Below are 18,614 nucleotides of genomic sequence, written 5' to 3'. Positions count from 1 at the left end.
AGAGGCACTGCACTTTTAGCCCTGCTTCATTGCTTCTTTAGGAAATTCAGACCTGAGACGTGTTCATTTTGGCTTTGCAGGCCCAATTCAAAGCTTTTCCATCCGACTCGAAGACCCATGGAAGTCATCTCGGAAGAATGCCTTGCAGCCAATCCTACCGGGAGATTTCAAGAATATGCCCTGAAACGATATGATATCGGGAGTGCAGTATTCAAGTATTGAAAAGGTAACAATTGGCCAGGGTAGAATGTATCAACAACCTCGGGATAGAGAAAACGGGTATTCGGCTACTGTACCCCGCATATTTCGAGAACAAGTCGCAGACGCACATCCCAGAATTGACATCTTTTCACCTAATATATAAAAGTACCATAATTTGATAAACAATGTCAGTGCAGATCCCGCCAAAAGCGCTATTCTTCGACGTCTTCGGCACTGTCGTCGATTGGCGTACCTCAATCCACCGAGCTCTTACAACATCGATCCAAAGCATTCTCCACGATGCAAACCGGACGATTCCATCCCAGCTTCGCGATCGAGCCGCTTCTATAACCGAAAAAGACTGGCATGCTTTTGCACAAGCATGGCGAAACGAATACTACGAATCCACGGACAGTGACAATCTAGACAAAAATCGGACATTATTTGTAACCGTCGACGAATACCATCTCCAATCACTCCGACAACTACTCGAAGAATGGGAACTAGATGGCCTTCTCACCGAGGATGAAATACAGAAACTGTCCCTGGCATGGCATGACCTAGCCCCTTGGCCAGACAGTGTCGAGGGTTTAACCCGCTTAAACACCAAATTCATCACCTCAACTCTTTCCAACGGCAATACATCACTGCTCAAAGATTTGAACACCAACGGCTTCCTACCTTTCAAACATGTAACTGGCGCTGAAGACTTTGGAGTCTACAAACCAGCACCCGCGGTTTATCAAGGAGCGGCACGAAAGTTAGGTCTTGAGACTTCGGAATGCGCGCTTGTAGCTGCTCATATGAGTGATTTGGCGGCTGCAAGGAAATGTGGGTTCCAGACCATATATATCGAGAGGCTGAATGAGGAGACGCTTGGTACTGAGGAGGTCGCAAAGGCGAAGAAAGAAGGCTGGGTAGATCTATGGGTTTCAGAAAATCAGGATGGAATTCGTGACGTGGCTGCTCATTTTGGGTTGTAGATTCAAGCAAGAGAAGTATTTAAAGACGAGCTATATATGTTATAGAATGCATTATGATCTCCAAATACTGGGTGAAGCATAGTGTGAGAGAGTCGGATTGTGCTTGTTGAATCTACACATTGCGAAAATTCCTCTTTCGGTGGTTATACACATTTCTAATTGGCAATCCATTCTCTCATATCGTCGTCATGGTCCATTCATCCCTTAATCATTTCAACTCCCCAACCAAACATCCCCCATACCTCAGCGGCATGTAGTGACTTCGCTGCGGATTGTTCATGTTCTCTGCGGCGCGCAGAACTATTCGAGTTGGTTGTCACATAGGTAACGTACCCCATGGTGTTTCCGTAGCTCCGGGCCTCATTCAGATCAAAGTAGTCGTCGTCAGCATCATATTCTTCAAGTCGACATAATAGAAAAGATGAGGTAAAAAAGGACTCACCCGGTATCAATATCCTCTCGAGTGAGAAAACCCGAGTTGACGTTTGTTCACATTCTCACGTTGAAGAGTCAACGCGTCGCCATTTAGCCCTAATTGTCCCAATCAGGTCTAGGCTGAAATCCCGATCGCTTTATTCCGAGTCCTACGACAAACATCATCCTTCATAACACAACACGTCTGCAACACCTCACACTTTGTCGGAGTCATATTTGTTTCAGCAACACTGTTTCTAATTTATCCGCAAGCGTCTTGATATACTAGACGAATGATGAGTCAAAGGAAATGGAAAGAAAAGAAGGTCCTCCGACCATACGGATCAGTTGTTTTCTGCTTACCCCAACAGCTTCCGTATACGAGAGTGTTGATGCAACGGGACAACACATGAATGGAAATGAGCCAGAGAAATATGAGGGACAAGTGAAGAGAAAATGAGAGCAAAACAAGAAGAACCAAAACAGGCTTCGAAAGTACAGAACAGACCATCTCTGCTTAACCCAACAGCTTCGATATACGAGAGTGTTAGTGCAACAAGGGAGTCAACAAATGAAGCCAACGACAAGCAAAATGAGAAAAACATGAACTCTCATCGCGACTCCAAACACCTCGATATACGAGACATTTGATGTTACGAGGGGGGAAAAGGAAAATGAAAACAAACAGAAAAAGAACCCTCGACTAGAAACCCCAAAAGCGATCAACTAATCTATGTGAAGAAAAAATAAAATGTTGACTGAAACGAACCTTAACCTAAAGCAAACCGAGCCGGTGCACACCATAGTCCCCTTGACAAGTCACAAAACCAAAAAAAAAAGAAGGAAAAGAAACATGTCAGTTTGTCAGACAAAGCCAGAGCAAAGCGCGCACAAAATGAAATTGTCGGAAAGATGTGCACCGACAGGCTGAGATCACGAGCTCAGGAGCAGGCAAAAACACGGGCTGGCGCAACTCAGGGGAACATTCTCGGGTCAAAAAATCCAGAACTGTATCTTTGTCAAAAGAAAGAATGTGGTATGAACCCAAGGTTGTAACAAAGTCATTCTCACAGAAATGAGTGACTATTCGTACCAGCCGAATCTCAATATGGCGTGCTTGACTGAGCAGTCCATGAAACCAGTTCGTGACGCGGTCGGGAAGGGGAAGTAAACAGCCTGCGTCGGTGGCCAAAAGAACGGCGGAGCGGGAAAAAAGAGTAGAATCATCGGTCATTGGCTGGGCAAGAACCAATCTGTCGATAAACGAATGGAATATTGCTTATACTGGATCGGAAATATGACCCGGATGCCCACATATCGAGGTATGGGGATCTTGTCACCGTTGGTTGAAGCCCTAGCAACGACAAGTGTTGAAGCGTAGTAACGACGAATCAACCGCCCGACGGACGACGGGTACGCGACTCGGGGATCTGCACGCTCTCACAGAGGGGTCGTCGGCGTAGGACAAGATCGGTTCACGGACGGCCATAATTCTCAACAGCTGGTGCAATGAAGGGGTGGCGTATCTTCTGTCAGCGGGGGAGGTCGAAAAGTTGAAAGTATGTCGATAGTTGGATGACTTTGAATCAGAACTGGGGGTACCAGGGCAAAAGCGCGTGAAGGGGGTTGTCGATAGGCACGACCCTACAAGCACCTCATTAATTCAGGCTAGTTCCTACGACCTGATACTTCATTAGGAAATCATTCTACTTCTGTCAAAAGTACGAAAGGTTGGCCTACGATCACCCCTTATTCAGTCTGTTACGGCCTCAGCACCAGACTCGACGCCTATACTATCCTACGATTCCCCTAACAATAGAGGGTGATTATGCATGAGACTGACAAGACGGAAGAGATTACGGACAACACGTGCGTAGTACGATCAGACGATAAGGCACCGATTGATCAGCCGGATCCGTGAGAATATTTACACTATTTAGGTGAGTATAGCATCAACCTCAATGCATGGAGATATCTACTAACTAGCTACAAATGATATACAGATCGCCAAAGCAAAATGCAGGACCCGCTCAAATCAAACCGTTCCGTACGAACCCCCGTTCTGACCTCCACTCTGATCCTCCGATATCAACGCTTGCTCTTCCCCAGTTCCGTCAGTTTGCGAGTGTGCATGTGCCAAAGCGCGAGCCTTGGAAGAAACATAAGTCACCAGGAAGAAGCCGACAACAGCAACCGCAACGGTCAGGATAATATTTGCCGGCGTAGGGTTACGATGAAAGACCTTAAAAGTCAACGCATCAAGGCCCGTCTGCAGAAAGTTACAAATACCGGCAAGAGCAATTACCAGTCCGTATACTTTGCCAAAGGTCTGGAACCCAAACACCTTCGCTACATAGTCTGAGACCGCAGTGTAGTAAAACGGACGATAAGCTACAAACAGAATGACATTGGCATATCCGAAGCCAGTATTGCCGGGAATACAACCAAGAATACCAATAATGGTGGACGTGCTAACCAAAGCGAAAAGAACCATTGCGGTGCTGGCAGTGTCAAGAACAGTGCCAATAAACGGGATGGCAATGAGCCCTCCTACCGGGAGCGCAAGGTCAAAGAACTCATTTAGCTGCTTAGCTAGTTCTGGCGAGCCAAGGAGATAGTCATATTGAGACCGAACTGTTGCGACGAAGTAGTTGATGCGCAGCATTTGCAGCACCGTAAACACAGTGATAAGGATGAACCAGGGACTGCGGATCTGCTGAAGAGCTGACGCTCCGTGCATAGCGCCCCAAACACCCCCTGACCTGTGTTTGTTGTCGCTTGATACTGGAGATCGAGTATCGGGTTTCTGAACAGGTTCCTGAATTTGGTGATTAGCTGCTTCCGGTACAGCCTCGCGGAAAATCACGTCATCAATCTTCCGATCGTTGGAGCCCTCAAGGAGACCTTGTATGTTATTAACAATATCCTGTCGTTGAGCCCGGCGGTCTTCACGCTGCCTCTCAGCCTCGTCCGGCTCCGGTAGGGACTCATCAACAGTGTCATTGGCTTCCGCAACAATGGCTTGTTCTGCTTGGAGAACGAGCTCGCCAGCAGTCTTGTAAGAAGTGCCTGGCATAATGAACAATTCAGCGAGTAGAATGAATACCGGGACAATCAAATAAATTGTAAAGAACTTCTGAACGGTAAACATGCCATCAGTTTTCTCATTGATAAGTCGGAAAATCAGAAACAGAGCGCTCGACGCGTCGAATGCGCCAGTCAAAAGTGACAAAATTAAGCCGGAACGTGAAGGGAAGGCATTCGACAGCTGGAAAGACGAGATGAACACAAAAGGACCGCCCAATGCGAGAAAAAGATATCCGGGAATATAGGCATCGAAATGGATTCTGGAGGCGATTGCCAATAAAAGAGCACCGATAGCTATGAGGACGCTTCCTATAATTCCGCTGACTCTGGGGCCGTAAGTATCGAGCAATGTGCCTACCGGCAAGGCGCAAATATTCGTCGCAACTGCCGCGATGGTGAACATCAAATTGAGTCTGATCCGGTTAGATTCAAGGCCGTAGAGACAGGATTGAATACTGCTTACCGAGTCTCTTGCCCATAACATAGCCCAAATCCATGTTCTAGTTCCTCACTAGTACATCGATTTCGGTAAACACCTTCCCGTATAAATACTGGTTTGATGGCCGCGAAACCAAACACTGGACCGGCAGCAAGCAAGCAATAAGTAACTGCTACTGCCACCTGTACTGTAAATCACGTAATTAGCACCGAAATATGCTCCAAGGAATACATATACCTACATATTCTCTTTCCACTGCTCACTTCAAAAGCCGGGGTTGTCACTGCAGTATCCCACTTTGGATCCCGAAATACGTCCTCTACTGCAACTCCTTCTTCTGCGAGTCTCGCCGAAACTCCATCCCTAACCGTCAAGTCAGGGCTGACATCAGACCGAAACAGCGGTCTGTGCTCTTCATCTGGTTCGGCTGCAGAACTATGGGCCCATCCTCTTCCTACAACGGGGTTGAAGCTCAATCTGTGGCGCACAGCTCTATTGGAGAAGCTCGACGGTAACGAAGAATGTAAAAAAGCTGTGTCGGGGCTTTGTGCGCGGGAATGTCGACTGATGGTTTCCCCGTCACCTGATGCGGCATCATTAAAACTAGGTTGTCGCCGAATGAATGGTGGTGGATGATGTTCCCACGACTCTAGGTATGAGACACGGCCTAGAGACATGATGGAGGTTGATACTCAAGGTACACGTTGCCAGGTCGAAGTTAAAGGAGCGTTTGTTTCTGTATGCGAAATCGATATATATATAACATATAAACAAGAAGAAAATTCACACAATCATGATGAACCTGTAGTGGCTATATATGTTACCATTTAAGGATGGCTGTAACCTGGGGGATGATGGTGTGATTGAGGAGCTTCTGCCTATACAACGAAGCTGTAGACACTCCGCGATGTGATAGAGCTGTCGGCGCGGATGCTAGATCGAGTACGATGCAGACGGTATGCTGAAGTGCAGCAATACAGCTCAATCAAGAAGGTTCGAAAATAGCCAAAGAATAAGAGAGAGAGAGTAGCGAGAAGATGAATGATTGAAAGGCTGGAAAGAAGGAAGCTTGGACTGTCAAGTTCTTATCGTCGGATTTTGTAGCGGCAGGGAAAGCGGGGAGTGGCTTCTTGACTGACCCACCGGCCGGAATTGTCAGCATGAAATCATTTTCTTCTTGGGACCTAGTATTTCTTGGAAATATCTTCACTATTTCAAGACTCGTCTCGATTGTGTTACATTCAGATTGTATATGTATATGCATACATACAAGAAAATTGACACGCTCACAACAAATCATGCAATCAAAGGCTTTAAGACAAATCGTGAGATGAAAATGTGAGTGGAGTCGTCCAAGATAACGATCCAGAGATACGCGGTATCTGCTCGAGATAAGCTGAGTAGATATGCTTTCAAATGTCAGAGTGGCTGATTATCAATAAGGAACTTTTGCTCCTCCAGCACGATGCGAGCTATATTTCCAGTTCGCTTCACCACCGCTACCGTCACTCGACGAACGCGTCCGATCAGAACCGCTTGATCCTCTTTCACGTTTTGATGTGCGATATTCTGTTGGTGATCCTTCGTACTTGACGTGGACGCGCGGTGTATTGGGTACATTAGGGTTTATTTCGTACGGCAATGGCTGGCTAGCCTTTTGACTAGGGCGAGGCGCGTCAAATATGTGTTCGCGAAACTTTGTCTTGGGAGCTATATCGCGGTGATATCGGTACGACCTATCATCCGTTGATGTGTCTGAATCCTCTGCCACGGGCGAAGTCGCATCATGCGAATGACGCCGTGGCGGTCTCGACGGACGAGCTGGAGACAAATGAGTGGAACGCCCATGTCGGTGGTCATCAATTGACGCATGTCGTCGTGGTGGTAATAGATCATCGTCGTTATTCGAAGAGTCAGACGAATTCCTCGGTCGGTGTTTATAGTGAGAAGCCAGACGCTCCGAGGCGATATCCCGACTACGAGCGCTTGTGGTTTTTGACCGCATGGGGACTCCAGTTGCCGAGGTTGTCTGTCGTGGTGATGGGTTTCGAGAACTCGTCCGAGAATTCGAGTGGACATCTGGATCAATACCAAACATTCGCGAACGATATTCTCTGCTGTCTGGGCTGTGACGTCTTCGATGATACCGAATGTCCTCTGCGTGATCACTGAAGTTTCGCGACTTTGGTGCTGGGTTGCCGTCATGGAACTGATGAGATCTGTCATAGAAAGGATGGCGATAATTGCGTGCGCTGGTTGACGCTGAGTAATAACGGACAAACTCTGGGGGTGGGCTTCGGCGGAATGAATGGTGGCCTGCATGGTCCTGTTGAAGTCTTTGGCTCACATTTTCGTGCCACTCACACATATCTTTGTCGGGTGCTTCTGGGAAGGCTTCTCGAGGGATGACTTTTGGAAAGGTGCCGCCCTTTGGGTTCGGCACATCCCATCGACTGACAGCTTCTTGCAGATATTGTGCATGCTCATCTGGACATAACAGCAGGTTAATTACCAACCATCGAACAAAGCCCGTTGGCAATAGAGCCGGTATCGAAGGCGGTTCAAACGGGTTTGTCGTGGGCTGCAGGGTATGAAAACAGCCAAGCGACTGGTAGATGAAGGACAGCGCAGATCCCTTTGTCTCGAGAAAAAGGGTGTCGTAATTGCCGCCCACTTCACGATAAAATCGAGCGACCTTATCCGGGGTGAGATCCGTTGAACCGCAGCCGCCGTCAAGTTTGACCTGAATCATTTTCCATTAGCTTGAGCGTGCAAGTGACAGATATGTGACGGTCCTACCATCAACTGCGCCAGCCCGATACAGAGTTCCTCGAGCAGAGGAGCGGGGCTTTTATCAGCATTGATCAGAGTCCCCCAGTAATTTCCATTTTCTCCCGAGTTGTTGTGGTTCTCCATGACTAAGGACTAGCGAGCCTACATATACTACAGCAGGCCCTCGGACAAAGTCCTGAGACGTATAGTGGTGAATGTGAAAGGTGGTCGGTGTCCTTCATTCGTTGGTGCAGATATCTCGCTATATATCGTAAAGCGCAGAGAACCGGAGTCGATGTGTATTGTACTAACCGAGGTCGAAAGACGATGAAGTGGTCGAGAGAAAATAGAAGAAATTGAAAGAAAGAATACGCAAATGCAAATGCGACCTCTATTGAGATTCCGATTGTGACTGCGCCTATATAAATAACTGACAAAGCATGAACTAGTCAGGCACAGCCGGACGGGTCTTCGGGGGATCGTTGCGAACCGAGACCGAAGGCATCCACTTCTGTCAGCTGTTGTAGCCTAGAACTTAGTGAACAGAAAAATAAACCGATATCAGAGACAATGAAAGACGAAGAAGAAGAACAGAAATCAAAGATCTAATTCCAGAAGGAAACAAGATACCAGATTGATCGGCATGGTGTATCATGCCCCACGATAGAATGACCCTCTCAGATTGTATCGGCAATACAGCAACAGAGCGCTATGATTGGCTGGTGCATAGTGTGGTACTGTAAGTACGGATCACGGGCCGCTCTCCACTGTCTGTGTGTAATTTATTATTCCAAGCGGCTCTGGCGGTTGTCCGTCAGCTGACCAGTGATAGAGCGGTGTAGCATGCCACTATCACATGGATATTTACACTTTTGCTTTCCTCCCACTTACGTATAGAAACGAAGAAAAGAAGAAAATATCCGAACTATTATCTTCCTATCTGATCCGCGACAACTTAAGAGAGAACAGGTCATGTCAACAATTATTAATTGTCAGATCATGCATGCTGACGAGACCTCCCCGCTTCCACCCGACTCTCGTTGTTGAGGCTATACACGCTCCACAAATATCTACACTATGTACAGATCTAGATGCAAGTATCGACCCATCATGGAGGCTAAGTACTTAGCCGACGTCATTCTACAACAGTACTGCAGTTGCGCCGTCATTTGTGACTTCGTTCGTATATCGATATTCGTGTTGGTGACCAACAGTGGCGGTGTACCCGGTACTTGTACAACTCATGCAGCTTAGCTCATCATACATGAACCATAACAACATGATCAACTCCCATACCACGAAACAAGAATGAGCGATGCTTTGATTCGCAAACTACAGCTTAATCCACATCTAGAAGGGTATATCTATTCCCCGCATTTTCCAGAGCATTCTCAACTGCAGCCATATACCCCAGGACTTTCTCTTCTTCCCATCGACGTCCTACCACTTGCACGGCAGTAGGGAGTCCGGCCATTTTCTGAGCATCATAATGCATCCAAGCACCACGAGCCATAGCATGGTTGTGACCTAGGGCCTTCAATGCACTCTTGTAACCTCCTTTGCCTGTGTAGGGCAAAGCATCCAGCTTCGGGTCGACGTGGCTAACAGGAATAATACCAGCGCAATAATCGAGCAGGTTCCACAGGAACGTATATCCGCACGATGAAACAGCATCGTGCATTGCACCATGGGGAAGGGCGGGAGTGGCGTTGGCAGGACACAGGATGAAGTCATATTGTTGAGGCTCAGAATCCCACCATGAGTGCCATGTTCTGCGGAACACCTCACGCTTAGCCGTAATCTGCCACAGTTCTGCTGCGCTCTTAGGGCCGAATCCTCGAATGACTGTGGCCCACTTCACGTCGCGCTTGATATATCGCACGTACAAATAATAGAGGTATCGAAGCACACGAGGAAGATATGCGACCCGGCTTAGCTGAGCGGCTCCGGGATCCGTAGGCTCGAATGAATACCTGAAAGAGTTGAAGGTCACGCAGCCATCAGAGTTGAGGAGCTGAGAACCCAGATCAAACCCAGTGAAAGGATCGGCTGTTTCTGGAGGTGTAACTTCCACCACGGTATGTCCAGCCGCAGTGAGTGCTTCAACAGTCGTGTCAATAGCACGCACGATGGCGGGTGTTGGGGGAATGACGCCTAATCACGAAACATCAGAGAGGACATCCTATAAGAAGACGATGATATGACGGGAACGGGGGACCCTCACCATCCGATTTCAAAAGACCTATACGTAGCTGCTTGCTACTGGCCTGTTTCTTCTCATCGTCTCTCCAAGGAATAGGATGAACTGTATAATCATACTTCCATGGCTGCATACCAATGATACTTTTCGTAAAGTAGGTCAGATCGTTCAATGTACGTGCCATTGGACTGAAGACGCTGGGAACGCCCTCTTGCCCAGGCATACTTGTATCAACGCCAGTCTTTGGCCAACGACCAGTACTGCAACGTAGCGAGTATATTCCACTCCATGCAGCGGGTGCCCGCACACTACCTGCGACGTCTGAACCGATACCGATGCGTCCGCCGAGGGCAAGCAAGGCACCCTCTCCACCAGTTGAACCGCCTGGTGAGTATTCTGGGACATGAGGATTTCGACAAGTTCCCCAAAGTCCATTTGCGGACTCGAAACTAAGTAGAGTCATTGGGAGCGCAGTCTTGACATAAGGAACCGCTCCTGAGAGACATGTTAGACCAACAGTCGACCCGAATAGACGGTGTACGGGAATACTTACCAGCGTCTTTCAAAAGCTTAACAATAACCCCATCTTCCTTGCTGGGATTGAATGCCTTGCGAGCATATCCAACCGTTGTGTCGAATCCCTTGACCTGGATAGAATCCTTCAAAGACACCGGAATACCAGCAAGAGGACCTTTGAGATTGACTTCGGAAGTTGCCCATTGTTCAGCTTCAGGTAGAAGAAGCTCAGTAATGCAATTGGTCTTCTCCTGGGCCTTGACAGCGACCTTGCCGTAGGTGCGAATCACGTCGACAGGCGAGACCGTTCCATTCTGGACATCGCCGACAAGCTCCTCGATGGGCTTATTGATAATAGCTTTGTCTGCTGCAGAAAATGGCGTGTGGTAGTCAGGACTGAGCGAGGAAAATCGCGCATCACGTTCACGACGTTTCGCGTTTCTATGGTCGTTAGCTTAAAGCTATCTACTCGGCGGATCCTGCATGCTCATTGGCCATTATGCAGAGGATGGCGATGACTTACCGGATCTTTATATACTGGAAATAATCAAAGGTAGGTAGCATCTTGTCTTCATGTCCGGTTGATAGAGTACAGGGATTTATTAGGAGAAGAATTGGAGACGAGTGACATGATCGAGAGATAAATATCTAGGTAGAATGCGGGGAAGGTCACTTATTCTACTGCGAAGCTGCCGCTTGCCTCCGCTGATAAGCGACGACGGCTTATCTATGGAGCTCTACCTAGGTTCAGATAAGGACGCTTCTTGAATAGGTACTTATACTGGACATATGGTCTAGGAAGTATGCTATGACATCTGGATAAACGTAGTGGAGTTGAATATGGAGATATATTTTTGCAGCACTTCCAAGGTTTCATGGATATACATTGGCTGATCGGTCTGCGAGGAAAACATTGACACTTTCAAGGTTTCCGATAAGCAAGATAAATCATAAATCTGAGACCACTCCATATAAAATGAAACAGTCCTAAGATAGAAACACGATAATGGTTGAGAAATTGCAGTATAATGGCTGTCGAGAAGAAACTAACTGTCCGATAATTCTAGAATCCACTAGACCCGATTAGTCTAATTTATCCGCCACCCGCGGACTTGAACACTTCACGACATCGAAAAGTGAGATTATCATGAATTACCTGACAACATAACCTCTACTTGGGAAGCGCTACACGATATAATCACGCTTAAATTCTCATTTCGAGCGAAGAATATTCTTGATTGACACACGATACTTCAATTCACACAACATGGCCAACTATCTTGCCTCGATTTTCGGTACCGAGCAAGACAAAGTCAACTGCTCCTTCTACTACAAAATCGGAGCTTGTCGCCACGGCGATCGCTGCTCGCGAAAACATGTCAAGCCTTCATACTCGCAGACCATCTTATTGCCCAATCTCTACCAGAACCCTGCATACGACCCGAAGAATAAGATGAATCCAAGCCAGATCCAGAACCACTTTGACGCTTTCTACGAGGACATCTGGTGCGAGATGTGCAAATATGGTGAGATTGAGGAGATTGTTGTCTGCGATAATAACAATGACCGTAAGTTTTTGCCTGTATTCTTTTTGTTTTTTAAATATTAACATCCGTCTCATTAGATTTGATTGGCAACGTCTACGCCCGTTTCAAATACGAAGACTCTGCTCAAGCAGCATGCGACGCCCTCAACTCCAGATGGTATGCCGCGCGACCCGTGTACTGCGAATTATCACCCGTTACCGATTTCCGAGAAGCTTGTTGTCGGTTAAACAGCGGCGAAGGATGTGTTCGAGGTGGTTTCTGCAATTTCATTCATCGCAAAGAACCGACACCAGAACTGCAACGAGAACTGGACCTCGCCACGAAGAAATGGTTGAAGGAACGGGGCCGGGACGAGCGTAGCGTGAGCAGGAGTCCTAGTCCCGAGCCAACTCGTCGGAGGTATTGATGGTGATGCGTGTTGAGGTGACAATGTTCTTCGGATGCAGAACACGCAATGTGTACCTTTTCTACTCGTCTTACAAAGCAGGGTTGGATTCTCAATAAAATTCGCTATAGATGCGAAGCGTGGCGTTCAAGGGTTTGATACGGTCGGGCTTTTCTGATGCTTGTTGTAAGCCATTTCAATCTGGCACCAGTTATTATTATCACATTTTTGTACATTACTAGTGCGCGATAGCTAATGTCCAGTTGCCCCAGGCAGTCAACCATTAGTCATTATGCAGTAGCAGCATTAAATAGTATGTGCATGGGACCTTCCTCAGGCACGCAGCTTATGTACAGCGAAAACAACCCATCTCCTATATACAGCAAACAGAGCGAGGGTTGCCCTCTTTGAAAAGCAAACTCCATCAGCGCTCTAACTCCGTCCCTATTCCAGTCCATTTTCATCACCAACAGAGCGAACGCCTGCCAAACACGCCGTTCCCAGCACCGTCGCGTCAATGAAACTACGGAAAACCGTGAGCAAAAATAGCGAATGAGGCAAGAACCACCCAACCATCCTTCGTCGATGAAGGGGCAAACATATAATGAAATGAGACACATCAACTTTCATAACACGTCAAACCAAAGAGATGACCCCTGAGCCTCGAGATCAAGTGGTGTGCGTTCCCTTTTTAAACCAGCCGTTTTTGCTCAGCAGCCAAATGCCAATACCGGCTCCACAAGCAATCAGCGCAATTATGAAAGCAATAAGGAAACCGCAGATTTTCGAGCGGCGATTCTTTTTACGCTGACGCGCGAGCCACGATTCGCTGCGACAGTCAGCAAAGATTCATGACCCAAGCACAAACTGAGCTTACCCTTCGGTCTTTTCGCGCTCCGGTTGTCGGGCTTGTTCTTCATCTTGATGAATAGCCACGGAGAAACGCCGCCAGAATTCTGGGTCTTTGACAAGGGACACGTCGCTTTTGATGGAGTTGGTGATAGTGAGATTGGTCAATGTCACTGGAGAGTCTGGTTCTCGGCCAGGGAAGGACACCTGGCTCAGGTTCGATTGTTGCATGTTGCTATTCATGTGAAGATGTACGGGAAGGCTGAATTTAGAGTAGAGGAGACCTGTTCGGCTCCGCTGGCTGTCCGCGTTTTTCGACAGTTGTCTGAGGGTGATGATAGTCGTCGGCTGCCACGATGACAAGAACTTCGTCCCAGGCGTGTGCTCCGAGGTGTCAAGATCAGTCAGAAAGTCTGGAGAAGTATTCGAAGAGATAAGTGGATATGATCTTCGTCGGGCGGAGAAAGAAAGAGTGATAGTCAAGACAGAGACTTGTGGCAAAGAATAGCTATCTTGCATGGATGAACCAACAGATGAAGGATAAGCACGGACAAGTACCTTCATACCAGTAAGTAAACTGACTTCCTTTCTAGGATAAACAACAAATAAAGCTGATGTGACTCTATACGCTACGTCGACCCACACCCCATACGAGTCTTGCTCCGGTCCTTTGCGAATAGAGGGATGGAATGTTACTTATCTCGCAAGGGGCCAATGATATTTTTCGCACTCCATTAATAGCAGCCAATTAAGCAACCTGCGTCCTCTTATGAACATCAACCAGCCAGATTGTTACTGAATTGATAGGACGTGGTGCAGTTTTGATGCCACAGATAGAGGTGCACTGACTTATTGCTTGTACGGTGACAGATCGACCGTATATTGCTGACCAGTCGAGGCAAATTGAGATTGGATCGGGAATTTTGTGAAATCCAGTTCACCGCATCTCCCACGCAGAACAACTTACAGCCACGAAGTTTTGGACTTACCGATAGGCTGGAGCTGCTGTATCTTCTGAGTTGATTGATATTGGACGCCCATGTGAGATTATACCAGATCCACGGGTATTTTACCTGAGGTATGCCACTACTTCTCCATGAGAGCCCGCCGAGGGATTGTCTCAACAGGGGTATCCTGTCTCTGCTACTTATACACTACTATTGATGCGTCAGCCTGAACTGTCTCTGATAACGATTAGGACCGGATTTGACGACGGTTGTTCACGGAGGAGACGTAAAATTTATTCATTCGGATGCAGTTTATAAAAAAAAAACCGGACACTGAGGAGGGGCAGCAGTAAGAAGATAGATACGTATCCCTTGTTGGCTGAAGATGGTTCGTAATAGTCGATAGGGCCACATCCCTTCTTGTCGCCAAGCCAGCTGTCACCCATATACCTAGATAGGTCCCCATATTGATTCCTTGTACGTATCATTGTCGATAGAGTGGCCGGCTTGGGATGGCACTTGAATACCTTCGTGCACAGGAACTGAAGAAGCTTGATGACCGCTACACGAGATAAAACCAACCAAGTATACGGGTCATCCTTACCATGGAGATAAGTTGAATTGGAATGCTATGGTGTAAGGCTGCCGGAGGAGAAATCTATCTGGATTTAGGGCCGCTGAAATATACCATTGACTATCATCGCAGTTTGGAGTGAAACAATTGCAACGGCGTATATACTACCCTAACCCTCATGATCTACTTCCAGTTAGCGTCAACTGCTCCCTTCCTTGCTGATTGCGACTTCACCTCCCTTCTGACTCTAGATTCATGCTAGGCGGCTATCAAGAGGCTTCCGACCATTCGTCTCCCTCACTGCTGGCTGCTAATCTTGGATTCTCGCTTTTCTAGTCCTTGTCGAGAACGCTGCACCAAGACGATTCATATCCCTCGAGTCCCGCGAGGATAACAAAGGTGTATGAGGCTTTCCGAGCGCTGGCACGCTGTCTACAGACAATCATCATCTCATCTCAGAACCGAGCAAAGATCAACTCTGTCGGAGATGAGTTCTTGACGATAATTATCTATTTCGGTATCTCAACGAACAATCTCGTCCATATATCTCTTCCGGCTGCGTCGGACGCATCGCTTCTAAACACTTCCTCACGTGCCTATCCTGACCAATACAACATTTATCTGCTCGCCACCTGGGGTCGCCAGGTACAGCGAATTTATATCGAACTCAGCTTGCATTTCTCACGCATCGATAAGCTTCTTCGGATTCCCCTCGATTTGATATACGCTGGCATATCTGATGATGAATTGACCTGACGACCCAAAGTCGGACCAGTTCCAGCTGAACTACCTAGTGTATCATTGCATTAATATCCGCCGCGGGACTGCACCTCCCATCACTTCCATTCTTATCACCTCTTATCACCTCAAGCATCCTTTTAACAGACTCGGATTCTCGGTTCATGTCCTCTCGGTCATCGAATAATACCCCGCCCAGTCCGCTGGCTCCTTTCCCTTCATATTCTGCTGAACTCGCCGGCTCGAGCAGCAGCTCTCCGGTATTAAGCGGTGATACCAGGGTAATTGCACCATCTTCCTCCAGCTCGCCGGACAATGCCGATACCATCTACGAGAGAAGTAGGGCATATTCCGGGAGCATGGATCGCAAGAGAAGATTAACCTCTACCGCGAATGATGACGCAACACTACACAGGCGGCCGTCTACCTTGAGTGGGCCAAGTTCTTTGTCGTATAATAGAGTCCAGCAACAAGATAGACCTTTACCGATGCTGCCTACTGGAGATGGCCGTAACAACTATACGTCTTCAGATATGCCGGGTTCTTCGCGGGCAAATGCCATCGATCTTACCTCTCCGCCCCCGGCTCGTGACCAGACGACTGCACCGTTGTCCCGACAGCATAGTCGCAGTCTGCCCACGGTGCATCAACGACATCAGCAGAATTATATGGAGTACACATTGCCCCGTTGGCAACCAGACTCGGAAGTTACGCATTGCCCTATCTGTAACACACAATTTAGCTTCTGGTATCGAAAACATCACTGTCGCAAGTGTGGACGGGTCGTATGTTCAGCATGCTCTCCACATCGAATAACTATTCCTCGACAGTATATCGTTCGACCACCGGAACCAGCTGAATATTTGACAACTGGGACTTCTCCACGCCACAGACGTGACTCTTCTCGGACGATTTTCGATCTTACAACTGACGATATACTTGATACCACTACTGTCTTCCCAAGTCGATCTCGCGCCGAGCACTATCCTGCTAACCCTGCACTGGGGGGCGGAGAGGAAGTGCGACTTTGTAATCCCTGTGTTCCAGATCCAAATCCTGACCCACCTGTAAACTATGCGACTGTTCGAGCTGGTTTTGATAGTTTCCCGGGCCAGGACTGGAACGCCACGATGCCTGCATTTCCCATCAGCCAGCGTTTTCACCAGGTGCGGCGCTCGTTATCAGGTGCCCAGATCTTCGGTTCTCGAGGGGACACGAATCGAGAAGCGCAAGACAACAACAATCAGCGGAACCAGGTAGTAAGTTTCTCATTTGACTGTCACTTGTACGTGGCCAAATTTACATTTACTGACCGTTTCTCCAGCTGGATGATTTTCTAGGTCGTCGGACTTCTTCTGCTACCCCTATCGAGCCTTCTTTTGGTCAGCGTCCTAGCTCTTCCCGCTATGCTTCCTCCCTGAGTCTCAGTCATCCGGTACAGCAGTCCTCTGCTAGACTGCAATCTCATTCTGTAAGCTTGACCCATCTTCCTCGATATTTTAACGAAAACATATACTGACAGAGACACAGTTTCTATCGCATAGACCCCGAGCGGAAACCGAATCGAGGAATACTCCTTCTGACCTTTCAGGCACTAGGCCGAGAAGGGTGCAATCCATGGCAGAACCTGACCGTTTCCGCGCTTCTCGTCCTCCACATCGAGCGCAGATAGACGAAAGAGATATCTGTCCGATCTGCAGCACGCAGCTACCTCCACGTGGAAGCGATGGCAACGAAAATGAACGAGAGGCGCACATTCGCGATTGTATTGCCAGATCTTCTGGGTCTTCACCTGGCGCAGGCTCACCGCAACCGCAACACCTTCTACGTATGCTCTCGTTCACGGCGACCGAGAAGGATTGTCTCAGTGAAGATGGCACTCCGCAGGAGTGTTCCATCTGCATGGAGGAATATGAAGTTGGCGATAAATTAGCGCGGTTGGAATGCTTATGTAAATTTCACAAATCGTGCATCGTGGGATGGTTTGAACGGAAGAAGGAATGCCCCGTTCATAAGTTTTCGTAGATTTGGTCGCTAGCGATCCCTTTCTCTTTCTTCAGCATGCTCGCCTCACGCGATTTTCGGCATTGGCATTGATACTTGTGATGATTTGATACCCTTACCCATCCATTCGCATAGAGACATTGATTTATGTTTTCATCAGGTTTGCTGCGCAGCATTTGGCGTTTTGGGACAACCGACGACTGGATCGTTTTGATGATTACTTCCCCGGTTTTCCAGTTTCGAATGTAGGCCTTGGGCCCTTCGGCATCATTCTACTCTGTTGGCGCATGGGTTCAATATTTATACAGCCGTATATGCTTTTTGATAGCACCAATATTAGACAGATCCCTCCAACATGACTATTTGTTTCAGTTCGCTCATCAATAAGTCTATAGCTCAAAGATTGCTAAATGTAATTGCGGTATTTTCTTCCTGATGAAGTCCGCTCTGACTATCTATCTGCCTACGTTACTTGAGTTAGTTAGCTTGCATCCTCTAACCGACTCAGCTTCCCCCATCAAAGCAATTGTCTTCCACGTTTACTGAAAGCTTCATGCCCATCGCCTTTCTTGATTAAATTTTATACTTGATCGAACTTGGGAGATTCGTGCTAATATCTAGCCCCCTTCGATTGATTGCTCGTCGCTAAACATTATTACTCCCTGATTGTCATCGGCATCACCGTGTCCCGACACGCCGTGCTCCGATGCAAATCGCGTTGTCTCACTGAATGTGAGCTCTGTCTTTACAAGGGATTTTCTGTCTGAGCCAGTCCTAGACCGTGCGTATAGCGCTTTTCCTTCTATTTATCTTGCGAACCTATTCAAACCCGTTCTTGGTTGTTCAACACTACCCGGCCAATATGCTTTTTCTGAGCTCACACCACTTTCCCCCGGTGTCTCATCCGAAAATTGAGAGAGCGCATCGCAATCAAGCTAACACCGATCCAATGGATCTG

The 18,614-nt window shown here is 47.7% G+C and overlaps 7 protein-coding genes across 7 annotated transcripts; 3 read left to right on the top strand and 4 right to left on the bottom strand.

The window, feature by feature from the left end:
• Nucleotides 1–386: 386 nt before the first annotated feature.
• On the top strand, nucleotides 387–1,266 carry TSTA_024100 (haloacid dehalogenase, type II; the record flags this gene model as incomplete). Its single annotated transcript, XM_002479466.1, has 2 exons — nucleotides 387–1,180; nucleotides 1,230–1,266. The coding sequence occupies 2 exons, from the start codon at nucleotides 387–389 to the stop codon at nucleotides 1,264–1,266; spliced, it is 831 nt and encodes a 276-aa protein (XP_002479511.1).
• Nucleotides 1,267–3,633: 2,367 nt separating this feature from the next.
• Nucleotides 3,634–5,826, bottom strand: TSTA_024090 (MFS transporter Fmp42, putative; the record flags this gene model as incomplete). Its single annotated transcript, XM_002479465.1, has 3 exons — nucleotides 5,366–5,826; nucleotides 5,149–5,311; nucleotides 3,634–5,098 (listed from the first exon to the last, which is right to left on the bottom strand). Exons 1-3 carry the CDS (start codon nucleotides 5,799–5,801, stop codon nucleotides 3,634–3,636), a joined length of 2,064 nt encoding a protein of 687 aa, XP_002479510.1. The 5' UTR covers nucleotides 5,802–5,826.
• Nucleotides 5,827–6,135: 309 nt separating this feature from the next.
• TSTA_024080 (uncharacterized protein) lies at nucleotides 6,136–8,509 on the bottom strand. Its single transcript, XM_002479464.1, has 2 exons — nucleotides 7,924–8,509; nucleotides 6,136–7,867 (listed from the first exon to the last, which is right to left on the bottom strand). The coding sequence occupies exons 1-2, from the start codon at nucleotides 8,038–8,040 to the stop codon at nucleotides 6,560–6,562; spliced, it is 1,425 nt and encodes a 474-aa protein (XP_002479509.1). The 5' UTR covers nucleotides 8,041–8,509; the 3' UTR covers nucleotides 6,136–6,559.
• Nucleotides 8,510–9,067: 558 nt separating this feature from the next.
• Nucleotides 9,068–11,176, bottom strand: TSTA_024070 (acetamidase, putative; the record flags this gene model as incomplete). Its single annotated transcript, XM_002479463.1, has 4 exons — nucleotides 9,068–10,050; nucleotides 10,121–10,591; nucleotides 10,650–11,053; nucleotides 11,136–11,176. The coding sequence occupies 4 exons, from the start codon at nucleotides 11,174–11,176 to the stop codon at nucleotides 9,236–9,238; spliced, it is 1,731 nt and encodes a 576-aa protein (XP_002479508.1). The 3' UTR covers nucleotides 9,068–9,235.
• A 571-nt stretch (nucleotides 11,177–11,747) lies between these two features.
• Nucleotides 11,748–12,833, top strand: TSTA_024060 (U2 auxiliary factor small subunit, putative). The gene is made up of 2 exons (XM_002479462.1): nucleotides 11,748–12,180; nucleotides 12,237–12,833. The coding sequence occupies exons 1-2, from the start codon at nucleotides 11,880–11,882 to the stop codon at nucleotides 12,563–12,565; spliced, it is 630 nt and encodes a 209-aa protein (XP_002479507.1). The 5' UTR covers nucleotides 11,748–11,879; the 3' UTR covers nucleotides 12,566–12,833.
• A 380-nt stretch (nucleotides 12,834–13,213) lies between these two features.
• On the bottom strand, nucleotides 13,214–13,624 carry TSTA_024050 (uncharacterized protein; the record flags this gene model as incomplete). Its single annotated transcript, XM_002479461.1, has 2 exons — nucleotides 13,214–13,373; nucleotides 13,422–13,624. The coding sequence occupies 2 exons, from the start codon at nucleotides 13,622–13,624 to the stop codon at nucleotides 13,214–13,216; spliced, it is 363 nt and encodes a 120-aa protein (XP_002479506.1).
• A 1,342-nt stretch (nucleotides 13,625–14,966) lies between these two features.
• TSTA_024040 (E3 ubiquitin-protein ligase PIB1, putative) lies at nucleotides 14,967–17,785 on the top strand (the record flags this gene model as incomplete). Its single annotated transcript, XM_002479460.1, has 7 exons — nucleotides 14,967–15,045; nucleotides 15,251–15,315; nucleotides 15,353–15,559; nucleotides 15,709–16,437; nucleotides 16,483–16,911; nucleotides 16,977–17,123; nucleotides 17,183–17,785. The coding sequence occupies 7 exons, from the start codon at nucleotides 14,967–14,969 to the stop codon at nucleotides 17,675–17,677; spliced, it is 2,151 nt and encodes a 716-aa protein (XP_002479505.1). The 3' UTR covers nucleotides 17,678–17,785.
• Nucleotides 17,786–18,614: the final 829 nt, after the last annotated feature.

Source organism: Talaromyces stipitatus, genomic scaffold, assembly GCF_000003125.1.
Source record: "Talaromyces stipitatus ATCC 10500 scf_1105507295541 genomic scaffold, whole genome shotgun sequence".
Taxonomy (NCBI): domain Eukaryota; kingdom Fungi; phylum Ascomycota; class Eurotiomycetes; order Eurotiales; family Trichocomaceae; genus Talaromyces; species Talaromyces stipitatus.
This window is presented reverse-complemented; position numbering and strand designations above follow the sequence as displayed.

Bases quoted from the DNA above. Each gene is read 5' to 3' on its own strand.
- TSTA_024080 (XM_002479464.1), bottom strand. From the start codon at position 8,040: ATGGAGAACCACAACAACTCGGGAGAAAATGGAAATTACTGGGGGACT. The intron at 7,868-7,923 runs GTAGGACCGTCA...AAAATGATTCAG, and splicing joins TCGGGCTGGCGCAGTTGATG to GTCAAACTTGACGGCGGCTG.
- TSTA_024060 (XM_002479462.1), top strand. From the start codon at position 11,880: ATGGCCAACTATCTTGCCTCGATTTTCGGTACCGAGCAAGACAAAGTC. The intron at 12,181-12,236 runs GTAAGTTTTTGC...CCGTCTCATTAG, and splicing joins CTGCGATAATAACAATGACC to ATTTGATTGGCAACGTCTAC.